Source organism: Numida meleagris, chromosome 6 (genome assembly GCF_002078875.1).
Source record: "Numida meleagris isolate 19003 breed g44 Domestic line chromosome 6, NumMel1.0, whole genome shotgun sequence".
NCBI classification, from domain to species: Eukaryota; Metazoa; Chordata; class Aves; order Galliformes; family Numididae; genus Numida; species Numida meleagris.
This window is the reverse complement of record NC_034414.1, coordinates 56,702,060-56,719,574: the sequence shown is the minus strand read 5'-3', so window position 1 is coordinate 56,719,574 and position 17,515 is coordinate 56,702,060. Positions and strand designations below refer to the sequence as shown.

Here is a 17,515-nt window from a genome sequence, read left to right as displayed (position 1 = left end):
TGCTAACAGTATCGATGCATGTTCCTGTTTAAGTCAGATTCCTTCCAAGAGGAGGAGTTGTTTTGTCTGTGGAAGTGAGATATAAACTCATGAAGATGGTACTTCTGGAAGTAGGGATAAAGTAGAGTGATAGTGCTTTCTCTTTACTGCCAAGAATCGGGTTCTATTTGCTGTTTCCAGTAAAGTTACCTATTGCTAATCATCAGCCTTCTGTTCCCTAAAAGAATATTTGTGAAATGTGAATAATTTTACTTCAGTTCTGAATGTGTTTAGGGAAGCATAACAATGATGATCTGCTCTTAAACCTCTTCAGAGCAATGAGAAATTGCAAGCGCTTGTCGGGTCCCTAAGAATATACCACTGAAATATTACTATCAAAGTACGTACATGAATAACACATGCAGATTGGGTAGTGAAACTCAAAGATCAAAGGGCTGGAACGTATATAAAAATGTAAACATCTGACACCGCTGAGGAGGAGACCTCATACTTCAGTGCAAAGTGTGTCAGTGGTGGCTGCCTTCAGCTGTAAGCCAAGCCAGAGGATTTTGAGAGCAGCATATTGACACTGAGATTGACAGGCCTTCGTGGTATTCCTATTTTAAAGGTTTTGGAAAGGTTGTTGATGAAGATGGCTAATTAGGCGTCTGTCTCTCTGCTGTTCTTAAAATGTTAGTGTTCAGGAGGGGAAAAAAGTGGTTTGCTTCGTGTGTATTACGTAATGACATAAGCCATTAAGATAATTCAGAATTGGAACATACCGCAGCACTATCTCTGCTCTGAAATTCTAAGAATCTCAGTGCTTATCTTATCAAGCTTAACTAAGTTTGTATTCATACATTATTATGTAGCTGTTATGGCAGTATTATTCCAGTCTAAGGTTTTAATCTAAGATTGAGAATGTGACCATTCTATTCAGTTGATAAATGAAATAAATGCTTTTCTTGCTGTAACTAAACTGTATTTTTGCTAACAAATCGTAAATTACATGCTAGCTCATGGTTTTTTTTAATAAAAGTATGCCAAAATTACCACATTGATAAACACAACACGCTTAAAACTTTTTTTTTTTTAAAGTTAATTACTGAACAAAGCGTGTTTCAAGTAGTTTAAACATAGAATAGTATTCTGACCTTTGACCCATACAAATAAACTTCTATTTTCCTGGACTGTCAGACTGCAACCACCTGGTCTCTGCTCTTTGAAAAGAGCCTGTTCTTATGGCACAGGCAGTGGGATCTGAACTAGAACCTGGGAAACCAGGATTGCCAAAATATTGTGTGTTCCTTAAAATACAAGCTATTTCTGTGACATACTTTAGTTAACAGGTATATCGTTGCTGACTACAAATTGTAGGTACCAAACCGTTTAAAATAAAATTCAGCAAGTGGGGAAGCTAGTAACATTTCTTTCTTTATCTGAAAGGAAATCTTGGTGAAAATGTTTTATTTAAACTGACTGAAGAGTAGATGTTTCTCAGGCAAAAATCACAGTGAACTCAGAATGTCCTAGACTTCTTCAGCTGCATATTGGAAACTGATGGATCTTGCTTCTGATTTACCCTTAAAATCTTTATTTATCTATTGACTCTTCTTTCTGAATTGGTTAGACCTACCAAGGCAAGTTTACAGTACTCACAGGCTGTTGGTAGCACAGTATTGATGGTGTAGAAGAAACCATGACAGTAGTTCTTCTTTCCAGTGATTTGTCTTTTTGGGGAGTTGTGTGCAGCAGGAGAAAGAATTAATAGGCAGAACGAGTGAGGACGAAATAGATAGTTTAAAAACAACAACAACAACAAAGAAAGAACACTGTTAGATAATAGTAAGTGGTATACAGCCAGTAGCTGTGGTTTGAAGAAGTGCAATGTATTGATAAGATGGATGTCTAAATTAGACTAAAGCTGTGGCCTCCAAAAGCCTTACTGGGTGCTGACGTGAATTTGAGTGAAACTGTTACCTCTCCTTGGGCTCAATCTTGAATATTTCCCTTCCTTCTGTTTGTGAACCAAACAAATGTTGAAGTGAAGCTCTTTGAAATCGTGTTTTAGAGAATATTCTAAATTGCATGGTGAACGCTAGACTTAGTTTGTCAGTTTGGGAATGAGATCTGATCGTTTTCTGATAACGTGTTCTCTTGCTTTCATTCTAGTTTTCGATGATGGTGATGAACGGACCTTGAGACGAACTTCATTATGCTTGAAGGGAGAAAGGCACTTTGCAGAAAGTGAGGTAAGACGATGGACATACATTGAAAACTAGGTAGTAGGAGGTTAATTTTTTCTTTTCATATAAGGAACTGCAAATCAATTTTGTTTCCTCTTTGTTCACGTAGACACTCGATCAACTGCCACTAACCAATCCAGAGCACTTTGGAACTCCAGTTATTGGGAAGAAATCTAATAGAGGAAGGAGATCTTCTCTTCCTGTGTGAGTTTTGTTAGTGCTCTGTTCCTTTCCTTTCCTTTAGTGTCCTTTGCTAAAATTGTAGTCCAGTTAAAGCTGTAGCTGTGGTTCATCGTGTGAGCTGCATTCACAGGTTATGGACTAAGAAGTTCAGTTCATGCAGACGTGTTCATATTTTAGCAGTAATATGAAATTGATGTTTTACTGTTGTTTTTGTCCCTTGTGGTAGCCTTAAGAATGTTCACGCTTCTTTCACATAATACAAACTCATATCAGGAAATGTAGGATTTTTAAGCTTCTTTACAAAGTAGGAAAAAAAGGCACTTTTAAATTTTAAGGGTAGAGATTCTTTCCCTTTGTTTCATGTCAATGCACAATCAAATGCTGATTCATGTCTCCAATTCCAACGTGATGCTGTGGTAAAATGCTACTGCTTGGAAAGAATTTCTGTAAGAATCCTTTAAGTCGGTGCATTTATTATTTAGGAGTATTTCCAGCAATTTCAGTTCTTAAAATTATAATTTTATTTCTGAGTCCTTGCAGAAAAGCAAGAAAGATCTGGCTGTAAGGTATTTTTTGCTTTCAAATATTAACCTCAAGTGAAAACTTTAAAATACTGTATGTTTTAATAATTCAGAACTGAAGATGAAAAGGAAGAAGAAAGTAGTGAAGAAGAGGATGAAGATAAAAGGCGTCTCAATGATGAACTGCTTGGCAAAGTTGTGAGTGTGACATGCAATTCTGAGAAGGCAGACTGGTATCCAGCTTTGGTAAGTTGTTTAAAATATTGAAATCTTTAATTTCACACTACTATTTGTTTGATTTTTTGACAAGAATATAATCCAGTTTGTTGTGTTGTTCCTGTAACAGTTTTCTTGAATAGGACAGCTTGCACACTTCTGCAGGAAAGTTGTGAATGCAGTCAGGCCAGCTGTGCTGCCCAGATTCTCTATAAATCCAAATATTCTACAGTGTCTCTGAACAGCAGGAAAACAACAGTGAATATCTGTGTATAATTTACAGTTTAATGGCTCTTAAGTCAGTCAAAACTGTAGGAAAACTTATTGGTATGTAATGAATTTTTTTTTTGCTTAGGCTTTCAGGTTTATGAAATATTAGTTCCTATCGTGCTTAGATCTACATGAAATGACCAGTTCATCTAGCAGTAGACTGGCTGCTATTTTCATTTGACTACATTGATTGATTCTGTTTGTTGCCTTTTCTGACAATAAATACTGAATAAATTCAAGTGCCTAGGCTTGCACTGTTAAGGTAGACACTCTGTAAGCTCCAAAAAGTTTTATAGATACCCATCAAAAGTTACTTTCTTGAGTATGCTTTTCTAATAATGTTAGACGATCTGAATATGTATCTTCTGTCACTCCATAGAAATACGATTGTTTTGGAAAAAAAAAAAAAGATTATTTGGAGCAATGAACAGATAGTGAACAAAATCTGTCTAAGTTTTGCAGATTTCATTTAATGTAGGGTGCATAGCTGGCTCTGAATGAGCCAGCTGTACCTCAGTGTGAAATGTGATATTGCTATGTGTCTTCTGATCGCTGTTATGTCGCTTTGTGAAGGGCAGATTTTAACTTCACGTGGTTCCAGGTAGGGGATTACCTGCCTTAGTGGCAGTGTTCCTGCTGTGTTCTCTGTCAGCTGGGAACCAGTCATGTCTTTCTGTGGTTCTGCCTCGTCTGAATGGGGTGGTACACCTGCTGAATTGTGGTAGATAAACTCCTGGATCTATCTGCATTCAGTGTGTTTTTGTCCACGTGTATGGTCTAGAACAAAATGTAAACTTGTTTGTGGTAATACAAATACTGCAAATGAATTTATATCACCTTTTAAGACTTCTAGAGATAATACTGCTGTGCAAGAATGCACTGGAATCTATACTGGCTTATGTTAAATACACCTGAAAAAATTAGAAAACAAACTAGTTAGGTCTCAGATTGAATGCCTGAGATCAGAATTTGATGTAAAATAGTAGATCTGTAACTTCTTATTTCGTTTTGAATAGTTGCTGCAAGCAGTTCTTGTATGAACAGCAGAAAAAAAACTGAGTGTGTGAATAGGATTCTGCAATGTCAGCTCTGTAGAGGAGTAGTTTGAGTTTACAAGTGAAATAGTAAACTTTTCCAGCTTGTGCATGACAAGTAGAGTAAATAGCTTGAGATAAACTGCTTCTTGAAATTTGTTATTTTTGGCCCTGGTTACATCAATTGGAGTATGTTTCTTTTCTCAGAACTGAAAATTATGCTAGAAGAAACAAGGAAACAGCTATTTTCCTGCTGTCATTCCTTTCAAGATAAGCTGTTTCATTTTCTTTTTGGCTTAAAAGAAGTGTTTTATTTGAAACTTCAGGTTGTATCTCCCAGCTGTAACGATGACGTCACAGTGAAAAAGGACCAGTGTTTAGTCCGATCCTTTGCTGATTCCAAATTGTAAGTAATAGCTTCCTTTTATTAGACTTACTACTTTTCCATTCTCTTCCTCTAGAAGATATTGCTTCTGGAGATGTTGACAGTTGTTTCCACAAGTGGAGGGTTCAACTTTGTGTGTTGTCGCTTGTATACAGTTGCTGTTCCCTTGTAAGGAAGAGTGCAAACAAATGATTCAAAGGCTTGCATTTCTGTACATTCTGAGGAGCATGCATAGTTAGTGCTTAATTCCAATGTAAGGGAATTGAAATATATCTATATTTTAACCTGTGTCATTCGTAGTTCAATTCCAACTAATTTCTTCTTTGCGCTCCCCCCGCTTCCCCCTTTGCGTTGTATTTGTACTATGGACTGGTACAGGATTTGGTGTCTTGAGAGAGGAAAAAGAAGTTAGCACCTTCAAAAACCAAGCAACCAGATGTTAACTTGTGATTCCTGTTCTGTAAAGTGTGTTTCACTTTAAAGAAATATCCTTAATGTCTTAACTATTACGACTTTTATGAGCATCTATTGAAGTATTTTCAGTACCTGATTGACCCATTACCTCGTGTACCCAGATGTCCATTGCTGTTTAAATGGCAAAGTTAAAAAAGTGTTTAATGTACGTTTAAAAATTTTTAAGTGGGTTTAAATTAACTGTTTAATTAAAGTATTTATAGAGTCTCAATCAAGAGTTCTGGGAAAAGAAAGGAAGGTCCTTTTAACCTTTTTCTTTCCTGCCCTCCTTCCCCCTTGAAAAAACTGTTAGTGGGCAAGTGGGTGGGGGATAGAGAGAGAGAGATGTGTGTTGCTTAAGGAAAAGTATATTCAAAAGAATAGCAAGTCTGTTTTTCAAAGCTGGTTCCCCTTGTCTTCATTCTCATGTGCTTCTAGTGCACCTATCTCAGCATATTGTAACCAGAAACATCCTTGGTGAAGGCCACCTGTCACTCTTCTTCCTCCCTTTCTTCCAAAGTGCACGAGTTGTGGTTTTTAATAGCCATGGTGTTGACTAGGGCATGAGTATTTGGCTTCTGAAACATACTTCAGGTTACTGAAGGCTGAATTCAGTTTTCCTTCTTAATGTAGGCGCATCATCGGCCTTCTAGATTAGTTTGGCTCTTTAAATACTGAAGGTAGAATGCTGTTGGAAAAGCATGCAGCCTTGCTCTGTTTTACTCTTTTTTTTCCCCATAGTATTATGGCTTTAACTTCAGAAAATGGCGGCCTCCAATTCCTGAGGTTTTACTCCAGTTTTTCTGAATATAATGAAAGAAGAAAAAAAAATCTTACTGTAATAACTCACTTGTAAGGCTTTCCTTGCAGGTTGGTTAGCATTTCTGTTGTAGTAATTCAGTAACTGAGTAGCTTTTATCACTTTAGAACAGAGCAATTTCCATATATTTTGCTGTGAGAGTGGTTTCTCAACAGTGTATCAGTGCAGCTCTGTGAGTTTTGCTTTCACTGTTGTTCTGTGCTAGTAGAAATGTGTTTTGAAAATAGAACGCTTGTTTCCTTTCGACTCGATTGCTATTCTGGGTAGCAGCTATTGATTGGTGTCCCTTATATTTAGAAAATGTTTTTGGCCTTTATAGAGTGTCTTAACTTTGCAAATGTGTGCAGGCTAAACGTTTGACATGCAGAAACTTTACACGTTTTTCTTAATTATAAGGATTCTTTTAGTGTCTGAATTTCAGACACGAATATTGGAAACTTATTCTGGTTCTAAATCTTGTATTAAGGCCCACAATAACAAACACCTTACACTTTTAGTTATTGGAAAGGAGCTTGAAAGTGAGTAATAAATACTAGAATTTTTAGAAATGTCTGTTTGTATGAGTCGAATAGCTGCTTTACTGTCTTATAAAAATAAAAGAACTTTCTTCTTTTTTTAGTTACTCAGTAGCAAGAAAAGACATTAAGGAACTAGATGCTTTAAACTTACCAAAATCGGAGTCCTCCCCTAAAAAAGGTAAATTTGAGTAAAATCTAGGTGTTTTGAAAATGTACTCTCATACTATAGTAATATTAACCATTGCAAATTAACAACTGCATATTGATTTGAAGTGAATGCTCCTGGCTGTCTATTCTGCAAACAGTTTTAAATGTGATAAATTAGAGAAGCTTTGGATACAACTGCCTTATTAATAACATAGCAACTAATAGAAGCGTTGCTTATTTGGTTTTGTTTCCTTCTTTCATTCCACTCCAGATTTATGCAAATTGAAAAGAGTATTTTGAAGGTGCAGTATTTGAAATGTCATTGAACAATGGCGTATAGAGTTACCTCTCCTAAAGCCAATGTTTTACGCCATGGTTCAACACTTTTTGTCTTTAAATGAAAAGTACCCAGACATGAAAGCGTAACCTTTAATAGAATAGCTTATGTCAATAGCCTGAAATTAACGTTTGATTGAAGAGTATAATTACAGAGGTTGATTTTCTGAATGGATGGATGACGTGACTACAGTATTCATGTTTTTTCTTGAGCTTGTGAAAGGCCAGTTTCTTACCTTAATGTAAATAATTCTTAAACCTTTAGTCCTGCTCATCCCAGTCAAAACACGTCATTTTTAACGGAGAAGTTTTAAAACATTTATTTAAAATATATGAGGAAAACCACCACCAAGAGTTCCTTCGTTCTGAGTAAAGGTGTGGAGCAGCTTCTTTACAAGTAAGGTTTCAACGTAATATAAATAAGACAGCTTGAGGTGGTTTTCATTTAAGATTTCCCATATACTTTCTTCTTAGTAGTTATTTCAGAGTACAGGAACTCTATCAGCAGCTTATTAGGTTCTGGTGCTTTTTTATCTCTAGCAATGTTGTGAACGGTTCATTGCAGTACGTCCCTCTTCTGGGTATTCTTCCCATTCCTCTTTATTGAAGGAAAAGAATTCGAGCTATTCCCGTTGTACAAGTGTGACTTCTCCCCATACCATTGGTCCCTTATTCATTAGGGTAATTTTTTTCTGTTCCAGACATGAATGGACCATCTTAGGCAGCTTTCTTTAACAAAATATTGTTGTTGTTTGTTTTCCTTTTTTACAATCTAAACTTTAAGACGTGAAGAGCTTTTGAGAAGAACAAAGAAATTCATGGTACCTGAACTATGATGCTTCAGGGCTTTTGTTTTTGTTTTTCATTGGTTTTACTGCAGTATTTGTCACTTTCATACAGAAAGAAACAAAACAGCTTCGCAGTTGCATGGAAGATGTGGATAAGTATTGGTCTTTGATACGGTGTAAATAAGTAGATGTAGCTCTTGGTAGTGTTCATGAGGACACATCTAGGAAATACAAATGGATGCTCTCAAATCTGAGCTCCTTGAGTTTCTGATGCTTGATTTTTAAGGTCAGTCTTTAAATATACAGTATATAGACTAGGTGTTTAAAGCTGAATTATCTACTTCATCACTTACTATCATTTTTGGTTTAAGTTCGCTTTGTTGGTTTACAAGAGTATGAAAAGGAAATTGAAAATGCTTTCTGATTATGAATACTTGGGATGAGGTAAAACCAGGGCCCTTTCTTCAGCAGGGCTTCAGGAAGCAAGCACATTTCTCAGCACAAAAGTTGTTCCTCGGAACTGGAAAATGGACATAAGTGAAATTATGGAGTCCTCTAGCAGTGATGAAGAAGATGGAGCTGCTGCAGAAACGGATGAAGAGGAAATAAAAAGAGAAGAGAAAAACGAAGAAGTAACGGTAAGTCTGGGCACTTCCAGTTACTCTTCAACGATAATGGAATAATGTGCAGATCTGAAGGTATTCTGATTCATGAAGTTCTGCTCTGACTTGACTTACGTCAGCGTGTTTTCAGACCTGTGCACCCTCCCTTTGCTGCTAGTCAGAAATAAAGAATCCAAGGTGGAAAAGAGCGACAGAAAGAGTCTGGGTGAAAGAGAGAAATGCACAAATGGATGCTGAGCCGAATCGTAGCAATCCAATATTGTATAAAAATAGCTTTGCACTTTTCTTTTGAACTTCCTGTGTAGTTCGTATAAGAAAGTAGCTTGTTTCTGAAAGTACTAGTTTGATGAAAAGGCAAATTAAACTACTAAAGCAGAATTACAAGGCTGACAAAGTATGAGCTAATGCACAGTGCTTGTGAGAGCTATTTGCTGCCTAAGACACTAAGAGCAGTGCAGTGCTTACCTTTGCATGTGAGTCACAACGTTGGTTTTTTTTCTGAACACTAACAGTACAAGGCAGGAATGGAACCAAGTGGATGGAGTTCAATAATTGAAATTCATGGTAAAATTTCAGCATTATTTGGAGTGGTTCTTTTTCCCCAAAGCAAGCCAATTTCTTGTCATCAGAAACGTGCTTCTACTTTTCCCTTTTCTATCTGCTACCTGTTTTTTACCGTTGATGCTAAATTAGCAATAAAGTCGGAGGAGGGGATTGGTGGTGGGATTTGTTTGTTTTTTTTTTTTTTTCCTTTGTTTTTCGCCGTTTTCACGATAAAGCTTGGCGGCGTTTGGTTCTTTATGCAGAAAAATCAAGTGAAGCTGCTCTCCTAAGGAAGGTCAAACATCGTTTCCCTTTCGCTTCCCCTGTAGCGTGCGGTTTTGTCACACCAAAAAACAGAATGGCTGTTCATACTTGGAGGCTGCCTACGGTGTTGCCACAGCAACGTTCTGTTGGCGTGGAGTGAGCATGCTCCAAAAGAGAGGAAGATTTAGCAGAGGCTTGGCAGCCTGCCAGGGGGAGGCTTGCCAGATGCTTTGAAATGGGCTGTCTCTTTCTTTGCCTTTCATGTAATGTCTGATTTTTTTTTTTTTTTTTTTTTTTTTTTTTATGTGGAAGAGAATGTAAGTAATGCTGTATAACTGCGGATGCCGCGCGGTGAGAGGGAAAGAAAAACAAATATTTGGAAGTCAGGCTGAAATGTGCCCAGGCACTGGGCACGTTAGACAGAAAGGAAATAAAACCATTTAACATTTGAAAGAATGCAGCTCATAGGTAAGGACTCTGTGTTTTAATCTGTAATGTTAGCATGTTTGTTGAGAATGTGAATCTGAGGTGGATTTCTAGATTTCTGGTCTAGGAACTGCCTGGTGGAGCATGCAACCAGGCTGGAGCTTTCCACGTAAAAAGGACAATAAGAAGCTATTTTGGGGTGTTAATTTTATGGCTTAGTAACTGTTCTGGAAAACAGAATGGATGTCTGTATGAAAATAGTGCTTTGATTAGATAAATGTAAGGCCAAATGTGTGTGGAATATGAAATCCTTTGGGATTTTTCCTCTGTTTGCAGTGAAAAGGACTGAATAGGCCACATTTTGCAGGGTGTGAACTGTTGCAGTTTGTATTAGTCTGCTTGCATTAATGTTGCCTATAATTGCTGAATATCGGCACTGAAAATTAAGGATGGATCTACTACTTTTCTAGTGTCCTTTTTTAATGGCATTTTTCATGGCTTTTGCAGAAAAGTGCAGTGTGTTTTAAACAAAGAAGGGGGAGGGAGAGCTTGGTGGTTTAAAAAAAAAAAAAGGAAGGAGGAAAAAAAAACCCACTCCTATAAAAGAAATAGGGCTATTTTTAAGGAATAATCCAAATATAAAGAAGTGAAGCAAAGGATTACAGACAAGCAGATGTGTTGGTATGAAAAGCTGTGGAATCCATTAATTCCAGGTGACAAGTGGAGATATAAAAATAAGGTGAGCATCTTCATGCTGAAGCTATGTAGCAGAGGAAAGGTAGTAATCTTGATTGTCAGAGCAGAATTGTCATTCTGGCCCATTAAATCCAATTCCTGATTCAAGTGGTAGAATGTATAATTTGTTTTAATTGTGGATCAAGCTAGCTACTGCACTTAGCGTTTAGAGAATTTGTTATAATTTCCTTTTTTTTCCCCTTTAGAAGGGCAGTAATACCAGTTGCAGAGAGAACTGACGAGTAAATGATGCTGCCTTGCCATTATTTCACTGCAAATGTTGAATTGCTCAGATTTTGCATTGATATTTTGTAGAGTCTCTTATTTAATTGTCAAGGTCAAAATAGCTCCTGTCCATCCTCTGCCAGAATGCCTTCGTCGGACCTTTTTGTTTTGGGACTGCAGGTTGTTATATTGCTGGAAATGGGACAGGGGTTTACAAAATGAGCCTTTTTCCTCCGCCCCCCTCAGTCCCATCTTCTGAAATGCAGAGTAGCTTTGCTGCCACGGCTCGGCCTGCTGCTGACCTGCTGTGATAGGCCTTCCTTAAATCAATCAGATGGCCTCAGACCTACTTAATATGTAATGAAAGTGTCGAGTCAGTCAGAAGAGTCTAATTCTGAGGGTGGAAGGGATCCTGTTTTTCTGAAGTAGGATCTTTTATGATGGTAATGGAGCAGAGACCTGCCGTAGCTAGTGATGATAGACCCTACTATTTATCCAGTAGCTGGGTTAAAATCTGTAACTTTGTTTTGACACAGGCTGTCTTTTTAATTATGCTGCCTTTCATCAAATATTTATAGTACAATTAGAATTACTATTTTGGGGGTTTTCATGGTTGTTCCGTGACGTCTTTCATACTCTGAGGAATGGGAGCAGTGTGGGGGTGGTGAGATGCTAATCCTCCTCACTGCTAACAGGCTTGTGTGGTCCTGAGTTGATTCTAAAGGAGGAAAATGTGGAAATTGCTTGTCATTGACTTTAACGAGGATTGCATTGGGTTGAGTTGCTCGGCATGTTCACCTGGTTGCCTGGTTTTGGCAATAGTTGCAATGGGTAATGCAACTTGGGATTACTTCTGATTTACAGCGTGAGGCCTGAATAACAGAACAGATGTTGCTTGTGTCACAAAAGATGAGAAGAATCAGGAGGTGCTGTTGGAAAAAAAAAATGCTTTTTCAAATGAAATTAAAATCACTCTATTGGTTTGATTCCAGATGAGAATCTGGATATTTCTCTTAGTTTTTATCTAATTTTCAACGTGGCCTAATGAGATGGCCATGATTTAAGAGTGTGCCTGGCAGTCAAAGAATACAGTGCAGTTAGAAGGAAAGAAAATAGAATCTAAAGTCCAGTATCTCCACAGAGAAATAGAAGCTTTTGTTGTGTTACCTAATTTTTATTAAAAACCTTATTATGTATCCTGCTGTATTCATTTGTACTTCAGTTGTTCTGCGAGGGGAGAAATCATCCTTGTTTGCTTCTCAGGATGAAATAGCCAAATATCTGCCATTTAACAAGGGAGCATATAGGCAGTGTTTGGTCCTTTTGGCCTCCCTGTAGATCTTTCTGATTCCGAAAGAATTAAGATTTCAACATGCAGTCATTTGAAACGTATTTTCAGAACATGTTCTTAATAGGTGCATTAACTTAAGATCCCAGTAGGAGCAAGGAATTTGCTTTTAGTTTGAATTTTGCAAGTTTAGAAGGGTTTCTATGCTACCTGTAGAGTTGGCTTTAGTACCATATTTGGAAGACCCCAAGCTGACCCTTTATTGACCCTTTATTCTGCCACATTTATTTTTCTCCCTAAGCAAACATGCAAAACATGGTCGGAAAAAAAACCCAAACTAATTAAGATTAAAATACTTCCATTCTGCTTCAAAGTAGGTCTTCTTTCTCATGTATTCTTTTCTCTTAAGTGACTTAGAGCAGGTAAAGCGTTACCTGAATCGTCCATTTCTGCTGCAGCCTTTGTTTAGGGATGGTTGGGTTCCTGGTTCTTCTGGTAGAGATGAGCTTTTTAAGGCTCCTCATCTTCATGTGTTGCAAAGTTGTTAAGCTGTTGCAATAGGTTTAATTCTTTTCATTTCCTTCATTAGCATTCAAATTCAGCGTCAAAAAGCAAACATTCAAGGGACGAAAACAGATTTCCATGAATTCTGACAACTTGTCCTGATTGTACACTCTTCTGAACTCTGGGTCCTGCGCGCATTGCTCTTCCTCTTAGCTTGCATTTCTTTCACGTAAGATTTAATCGTATTGTTAGTCTGTTAGTGACATAACGATCTGCCCCTGGTACCTTGGCTTGGTGTTGACTGAGTGCACGATGTGCGTGCCTGCTAGCAGTCCTCCTTCCTCTGTGCTCCCGCTCAGCTGTCCCAGGTTAGCATCCATGGAAGCTTCGACATTGTTCTGTAGGGTAAACGATGAGTCAGGAGAACCAGGCTGTGTTCTTTCTAACAGCTGTGGCAAAGATAGAGGGGAAAACGCATGGTAAATAAAGAGGCTGGGAAGCAAGTGAAGCAAAACCATTTAGAAGTTCTCTGTGAGTTCACTAGTTTTGTTCTGCTTCTTTTTGAGAGTAACAACCACCTAATAATTTGTACAAAATAAGTGAGAGTACTGTTGGTATTATTTGAAAGGTAACATGGAATGGAATTGGGAGACCCATCATACAGAAATCCCGTGTTCATTGCTGCTTTCAGTTTTCACTGTTTATAATATTCTCCAAATGATGTGACCCGCTCGTTAGAAAGGATGGACAAAATCTCAAACACATCCAGATCTGACTTTTCAGTGACAATGCAAAAAAGGCTTTCTGGAGCTTGCTTTCTTTATTTTGAAAATGAAATTCGTTGTCTCTCCCTGAAATAAAACAAATTTTGTCACGTTGCATCTACTTCTGGGTGCTGGATGAGCAAAAAAAAAAAAAAAAAAGGTCCTAGCACTAAGAAATCTCATATTGTTTTACTTCTCATTTGAACTTACCTTTGGTACTGTCTCTTTTTGCAACGTCTGTTTAGGGAAAATGAAATGGAGAGAGAGAAATCTCTTAAGAGAGCTCTTTTTTGAAGAGTTGTCACTATAAAGTTACTTCTGCCCAATCTAGAAAATGGGCAGAAGTGTCTGGATACAGAAGTGAGTTTTTGGAGGGTATCAGTGTTGCCTCATTGCTGGCTGGAGGGATATTCTGGGAACTGTAGCTCTCCATTTGCTCACTGGTGGTGACGGCAGGTTGTGGCATCAGCATCTCCTGTGTCATATTGAGGTCACTTCTCAGAAGGAGTTGGTGCCTTCCCTGGTGTGGGTGCCAGGCACGACGCAGCCCCTCCATGCTGAGGGGTGCCAGGCTGGCTCACACACAGTCTGCAGGGAGAAGCGGGTACGATGCTCAAGATCTCACGTAGGTGAATGAGTATGGCAGTCAGGTTTCCTGTCCCCATTCTGTAAGCATGTGAAAGCTTTCATCTTCCCTTCTTGCTTTTCTTCAGGTGAAAATGCTGGGTGTCAGTGAAACGGTTAACGTTCTGTCTGCAAGAGTGCTATTTCTAACCTACATTCTACTGCTCTGACCTACAGTTCTGGTTTGGCATTCTGCCTTTGTAAAATAAGTGGTTGGAGTGCAGCTATTCAGAAATATTCCTGAATGCTTAGTGTTATTCAGGTAGGTTGGGTTGGTGTAGTGAGAGTCGTATTGCCTCTCATCAGTAAACATTACAGTAGGTGTTAGAAATTTCTCGATCGTGAAGTTCGTGATTTAGCTTGTTAAGAGAGGGAAAAAAAAGCTGTGGTTTCTATAGCAATAATGCATTTGCTAACCTGAAAGGACGTAATTCTATAGCTAACCGTTCCTCTTTATATAATCCCTATAATATGCAACGAGAGGAAACGTTGTGATTTCTCATTTAATTTCCTCCAATTATTTCCAAAGAAAAAAACAGCGTAATAAGAAACAGACACCAGCTCTGTCTGATTGTAGGTGATCCCTGTCGGGCTTTGAAGCATAGGATTCACCGAAGCAGACAGGGCTGAAATTCATACTGATGCTTGGCAGGTTGCTTTCTGGTTAACAAGGCAGTAGCATACACATTTACGTTTCACTGCGTGTCTTCCTGCCTTGGAGCTTGAAGTTGGTAGAACACAGAGAAAGCTGAAATTGAAATTACTCTTCTGCTTTCCTTCTGGAACCGCGTGTGACTTTTCTGTTGTTTTTAATAATGTAATGGTAAGATTTTTTGACACGTACTGTACGTCTTTCTCTCAAGGCAGCTGCTGACTTGCTTGTACAAACTGCCTTACCAGCAGTCCTGTGATTGCCAGGCTGGCAGGAAGAATGTGGCACGCATAAAGCGTTGCAGGGAAAAGATTTTGTTGGGCTCTGCTAGAATCTCAGAGTTCTATGAAGTTTATGTGGATATGTAGAAGTGGATTTCTCTCTTGCCTTTTCCCCAGCCCTCCCCCAGATTCACTTTATTGTCATGGTTAAAAGAAGAAAAGCATTATTACACAATATAGACTTCTTACCATAATGTTCAGAAGTGTTTATCTTTTTAAGGATTTAACTTTTGAAGGTAAGATTAAGGAACTTACAGTAGAAAAGTGTGGAAAATACGTGTTTAGGGAACTGTGGAAGTGGCTGTAAAAGCGTTTCCAAATGTGAGCTGAAACCAAGCATTGGTGCTTAATCACAAAAGGAATTATGTCTTGAGCATCAAAAATAGGCAGAGTGGGGAAAGCATTGTTCACCAGCCTTGGCTGTAGTCGAGGTGAGAAAGATTAGTTAAAAAAAAAAAAAAACAATATCAATGTTCCTGTGAACTGCTTTGGTCCTGTAAATAACAGACTTTTTCTGTATTAGAATGATACATTAAATAATTAAGATTTTCATTTTGAGGATCACGCCTAATGCTCTTTTGCATTTTCTTTTTCTCCTCTTGAGGTACCCATTCTAACACCCCAAGGAAAGTTTGTCTTCTGGATGTTTCACCAGCTTAGGGGTGTGGGGCCAAGCAGAAAGTGATTTGGGTTTAGTTTTTGCCGTTAAGCTTCTGTACAAATTAAGTGTCATTTGCATACTTTGTTTTCATTGTGACCGCATTTGTTTTTGCAGCCCGAGGAAGAGCTTGATCCTGAAGAGAGGGACAACTTCCTCCAGCAGCTCTATAAGTTTATGGAAGACAGAGGTAACGCCGAATGAATTTTCTTTAATCTTCAGTCCACTTTTCTAATGGCTTTTAAATGTGTAGTGGATGTTATTATGAGCGTATTCTCACATCAGTGAACAAGGATAACAGTCTGGGCAAGGGAAAACACTTCTACTCGTATTCACGTGGCAGATCTGCTTCAAGTACTTTGAAGCACAGTGCACAAAGAAAACTTAAATCCTCCCTGAGGTGTTTTGGTTTTGTTTTGCTTTTCTAAACCCCTTTTTGTGTGTGTGTGTGTTAGCAGTCACTGTTAAATAAGCTCTTGGTTGATTTCTGGTAACAGCCATGGCTGGGAACTCTGCTGCTGTTAGTCTCAGGCTGGAACCTGAGGAGGCTATTCATGGATGGTGGAATTCAACCAGCAGATAATGAGAGATGTGCCATCTTCAGCCCCTTGTCTTAATTATGCACAGATGTGGTAGTGATGCTCGCCCAAAGAAACAACATTCTGCTTTGTCCAATAGCTAGAACAGGAAAATGGCATTTTTAAAATGATTTTCCTCACAGAATTAGGTGAGACTGTAATGCATTGGAACAGTTAATGTCCTGGGGTAAGACATGCATTGGAAAGGCTTGTGCAGCTTTAGGTAGTCAGCAGGTACATGCTGCTCTCTTCAGAGTACTGTTGCATAAGCCATTCACATTTGCAGTTGTGATGAGACTGATGCTGTACGTGGTGTCAGAATATTTCTCCCTTATTTCCTTTTAATGTAAAAAAAATAAAAATAAAAATTGGGCTTTATAGTGAAAATACATCATAAATCAGCTTACTTTTTGTTAAAGATGCTCTGCATTGCTATTAATGAGGTGTGTTTTAGACCGGTGAGTCACAAATAAACGTTCCAAGTCTGTTCAGTATTGCCAGTGCTTATCACAGGCTCAGCAACTGATCATGTGTTGTGGCACAGTGTGCTGCAGAACAGCCAGTATCATTTTGAGCCCGTCTGTGCAGAACCAGTGTTCCTACAGGTAACCTGCCTTGGAAGAGTAAGAGGTTCTTAGGGAAAAATAAAAATTAATAATTAAAAAAAGCGTTGCTGGAGTAATCCAAGTGTTTCCACTTTTCTGTTTGCCTGGTTCTTCCCCCTTCTCTGTTTTCTTCCTTCCCCATTCCCATAAGCACTCTTACAAACCTACTGTGAACCAAAAGGAGAGATGACATCAGTGACTTGCAGAGGAGAAACAGGAAAGTGTGCACTTAATTTGGAGAGCCAGTCCAGAAACTGTTCCTTAATCCAATATGTTGATTGAGCAATATACAGGACTTTTCAGGACTAAATCTTTCTCCCTTCCATTTTACTTTTTTTTTTTCCTTTAACCTGTGCCCTTACAGCAGTATTTCTATTCTTGCCAGATTTGTTCTGTATTCTCTCACTATGAATGCTTTCGTTCATATAATCGTGATAGTGTTCCCAGAGCCCTGTGGAGTTATTTCCAGGTTTCCAAATGCGATTGCATGAAAATAAAGGGAGATGACAAGCAGCATGGAAGTGGGATGGTACTCCTCCATGCTGGGAGGGATGCTGTACATGTGCAGCCACTTGCCTGAAGCTACTTTTGGTTTCTCCTTTCGTAATTAATTATTGTTCTTTGTATCATTGCCCCTCATCTGATTCAGATTCTTTCTTTTTCCCAGAGCGGTCCCAAATATTCACATCCTATTTGGAATTTGTGTTGTTTCACACTCTGTCTGTGTGTCTTTCTGCAATGCAGCATTTCTGCCTCTTGCCCATTCCTTTTGGACCACAGTGCTTTGAGTTAGTCTCTTCCCATGTTGCTGTATTCCAGCATTCATCAGGCACTCTGTACAGCTTGCTG

The 17,515-nt window shown here is 38.5% G+C and overlaps 1 protein-coding gene across 7 annotated transcripts in view; it reads left to right on the top strand.

The window, feature by feature from the left end:
• Positions 1-17,515, top strand: part of ARID4A (AT-rich interaction domain 4A) — a 44,752-nt gene that overhangs the window by 12,853 nt on the left and 14,384 nt on the right. For 4 of the 7 annotated variants that reach the window (XM_021403234.1, XM_021403233.1, XM_021403231.1 and 1 more), the window contains exons 6-12: positions 2,152-2,231; positions 2,335-2,429; positions 3,043-3,175; positions 4,776-4,855; positions 6,727-6,803; positions 8,365-8,534; positions 15,601-15,673. In XM_021403234.1, coding sequence (XP_021258909.1) covers positions 2,152-2,231; positions 2,335-2,429; positions 3,043-3,175; positions 4,776-4,855; positions 6,727-6,803; positions 8,365-8,534; positions 15,601-15,673 — 708 coding nt within the window. The remainder of the gene's footprint in view (positions 1-2,151; positions 2,232-2,334; positions 2,430-3,042; positions 3,176-4,775; positions 4,856-6,726; positions 6,804-8,364; positions 8,535-15,600; positions 15,674-17,515) is intronic. The other 3 variants (XM_021403235.1, XM_021403232.1, XM_021403230.1) reach the window with 1 other exon arrangement.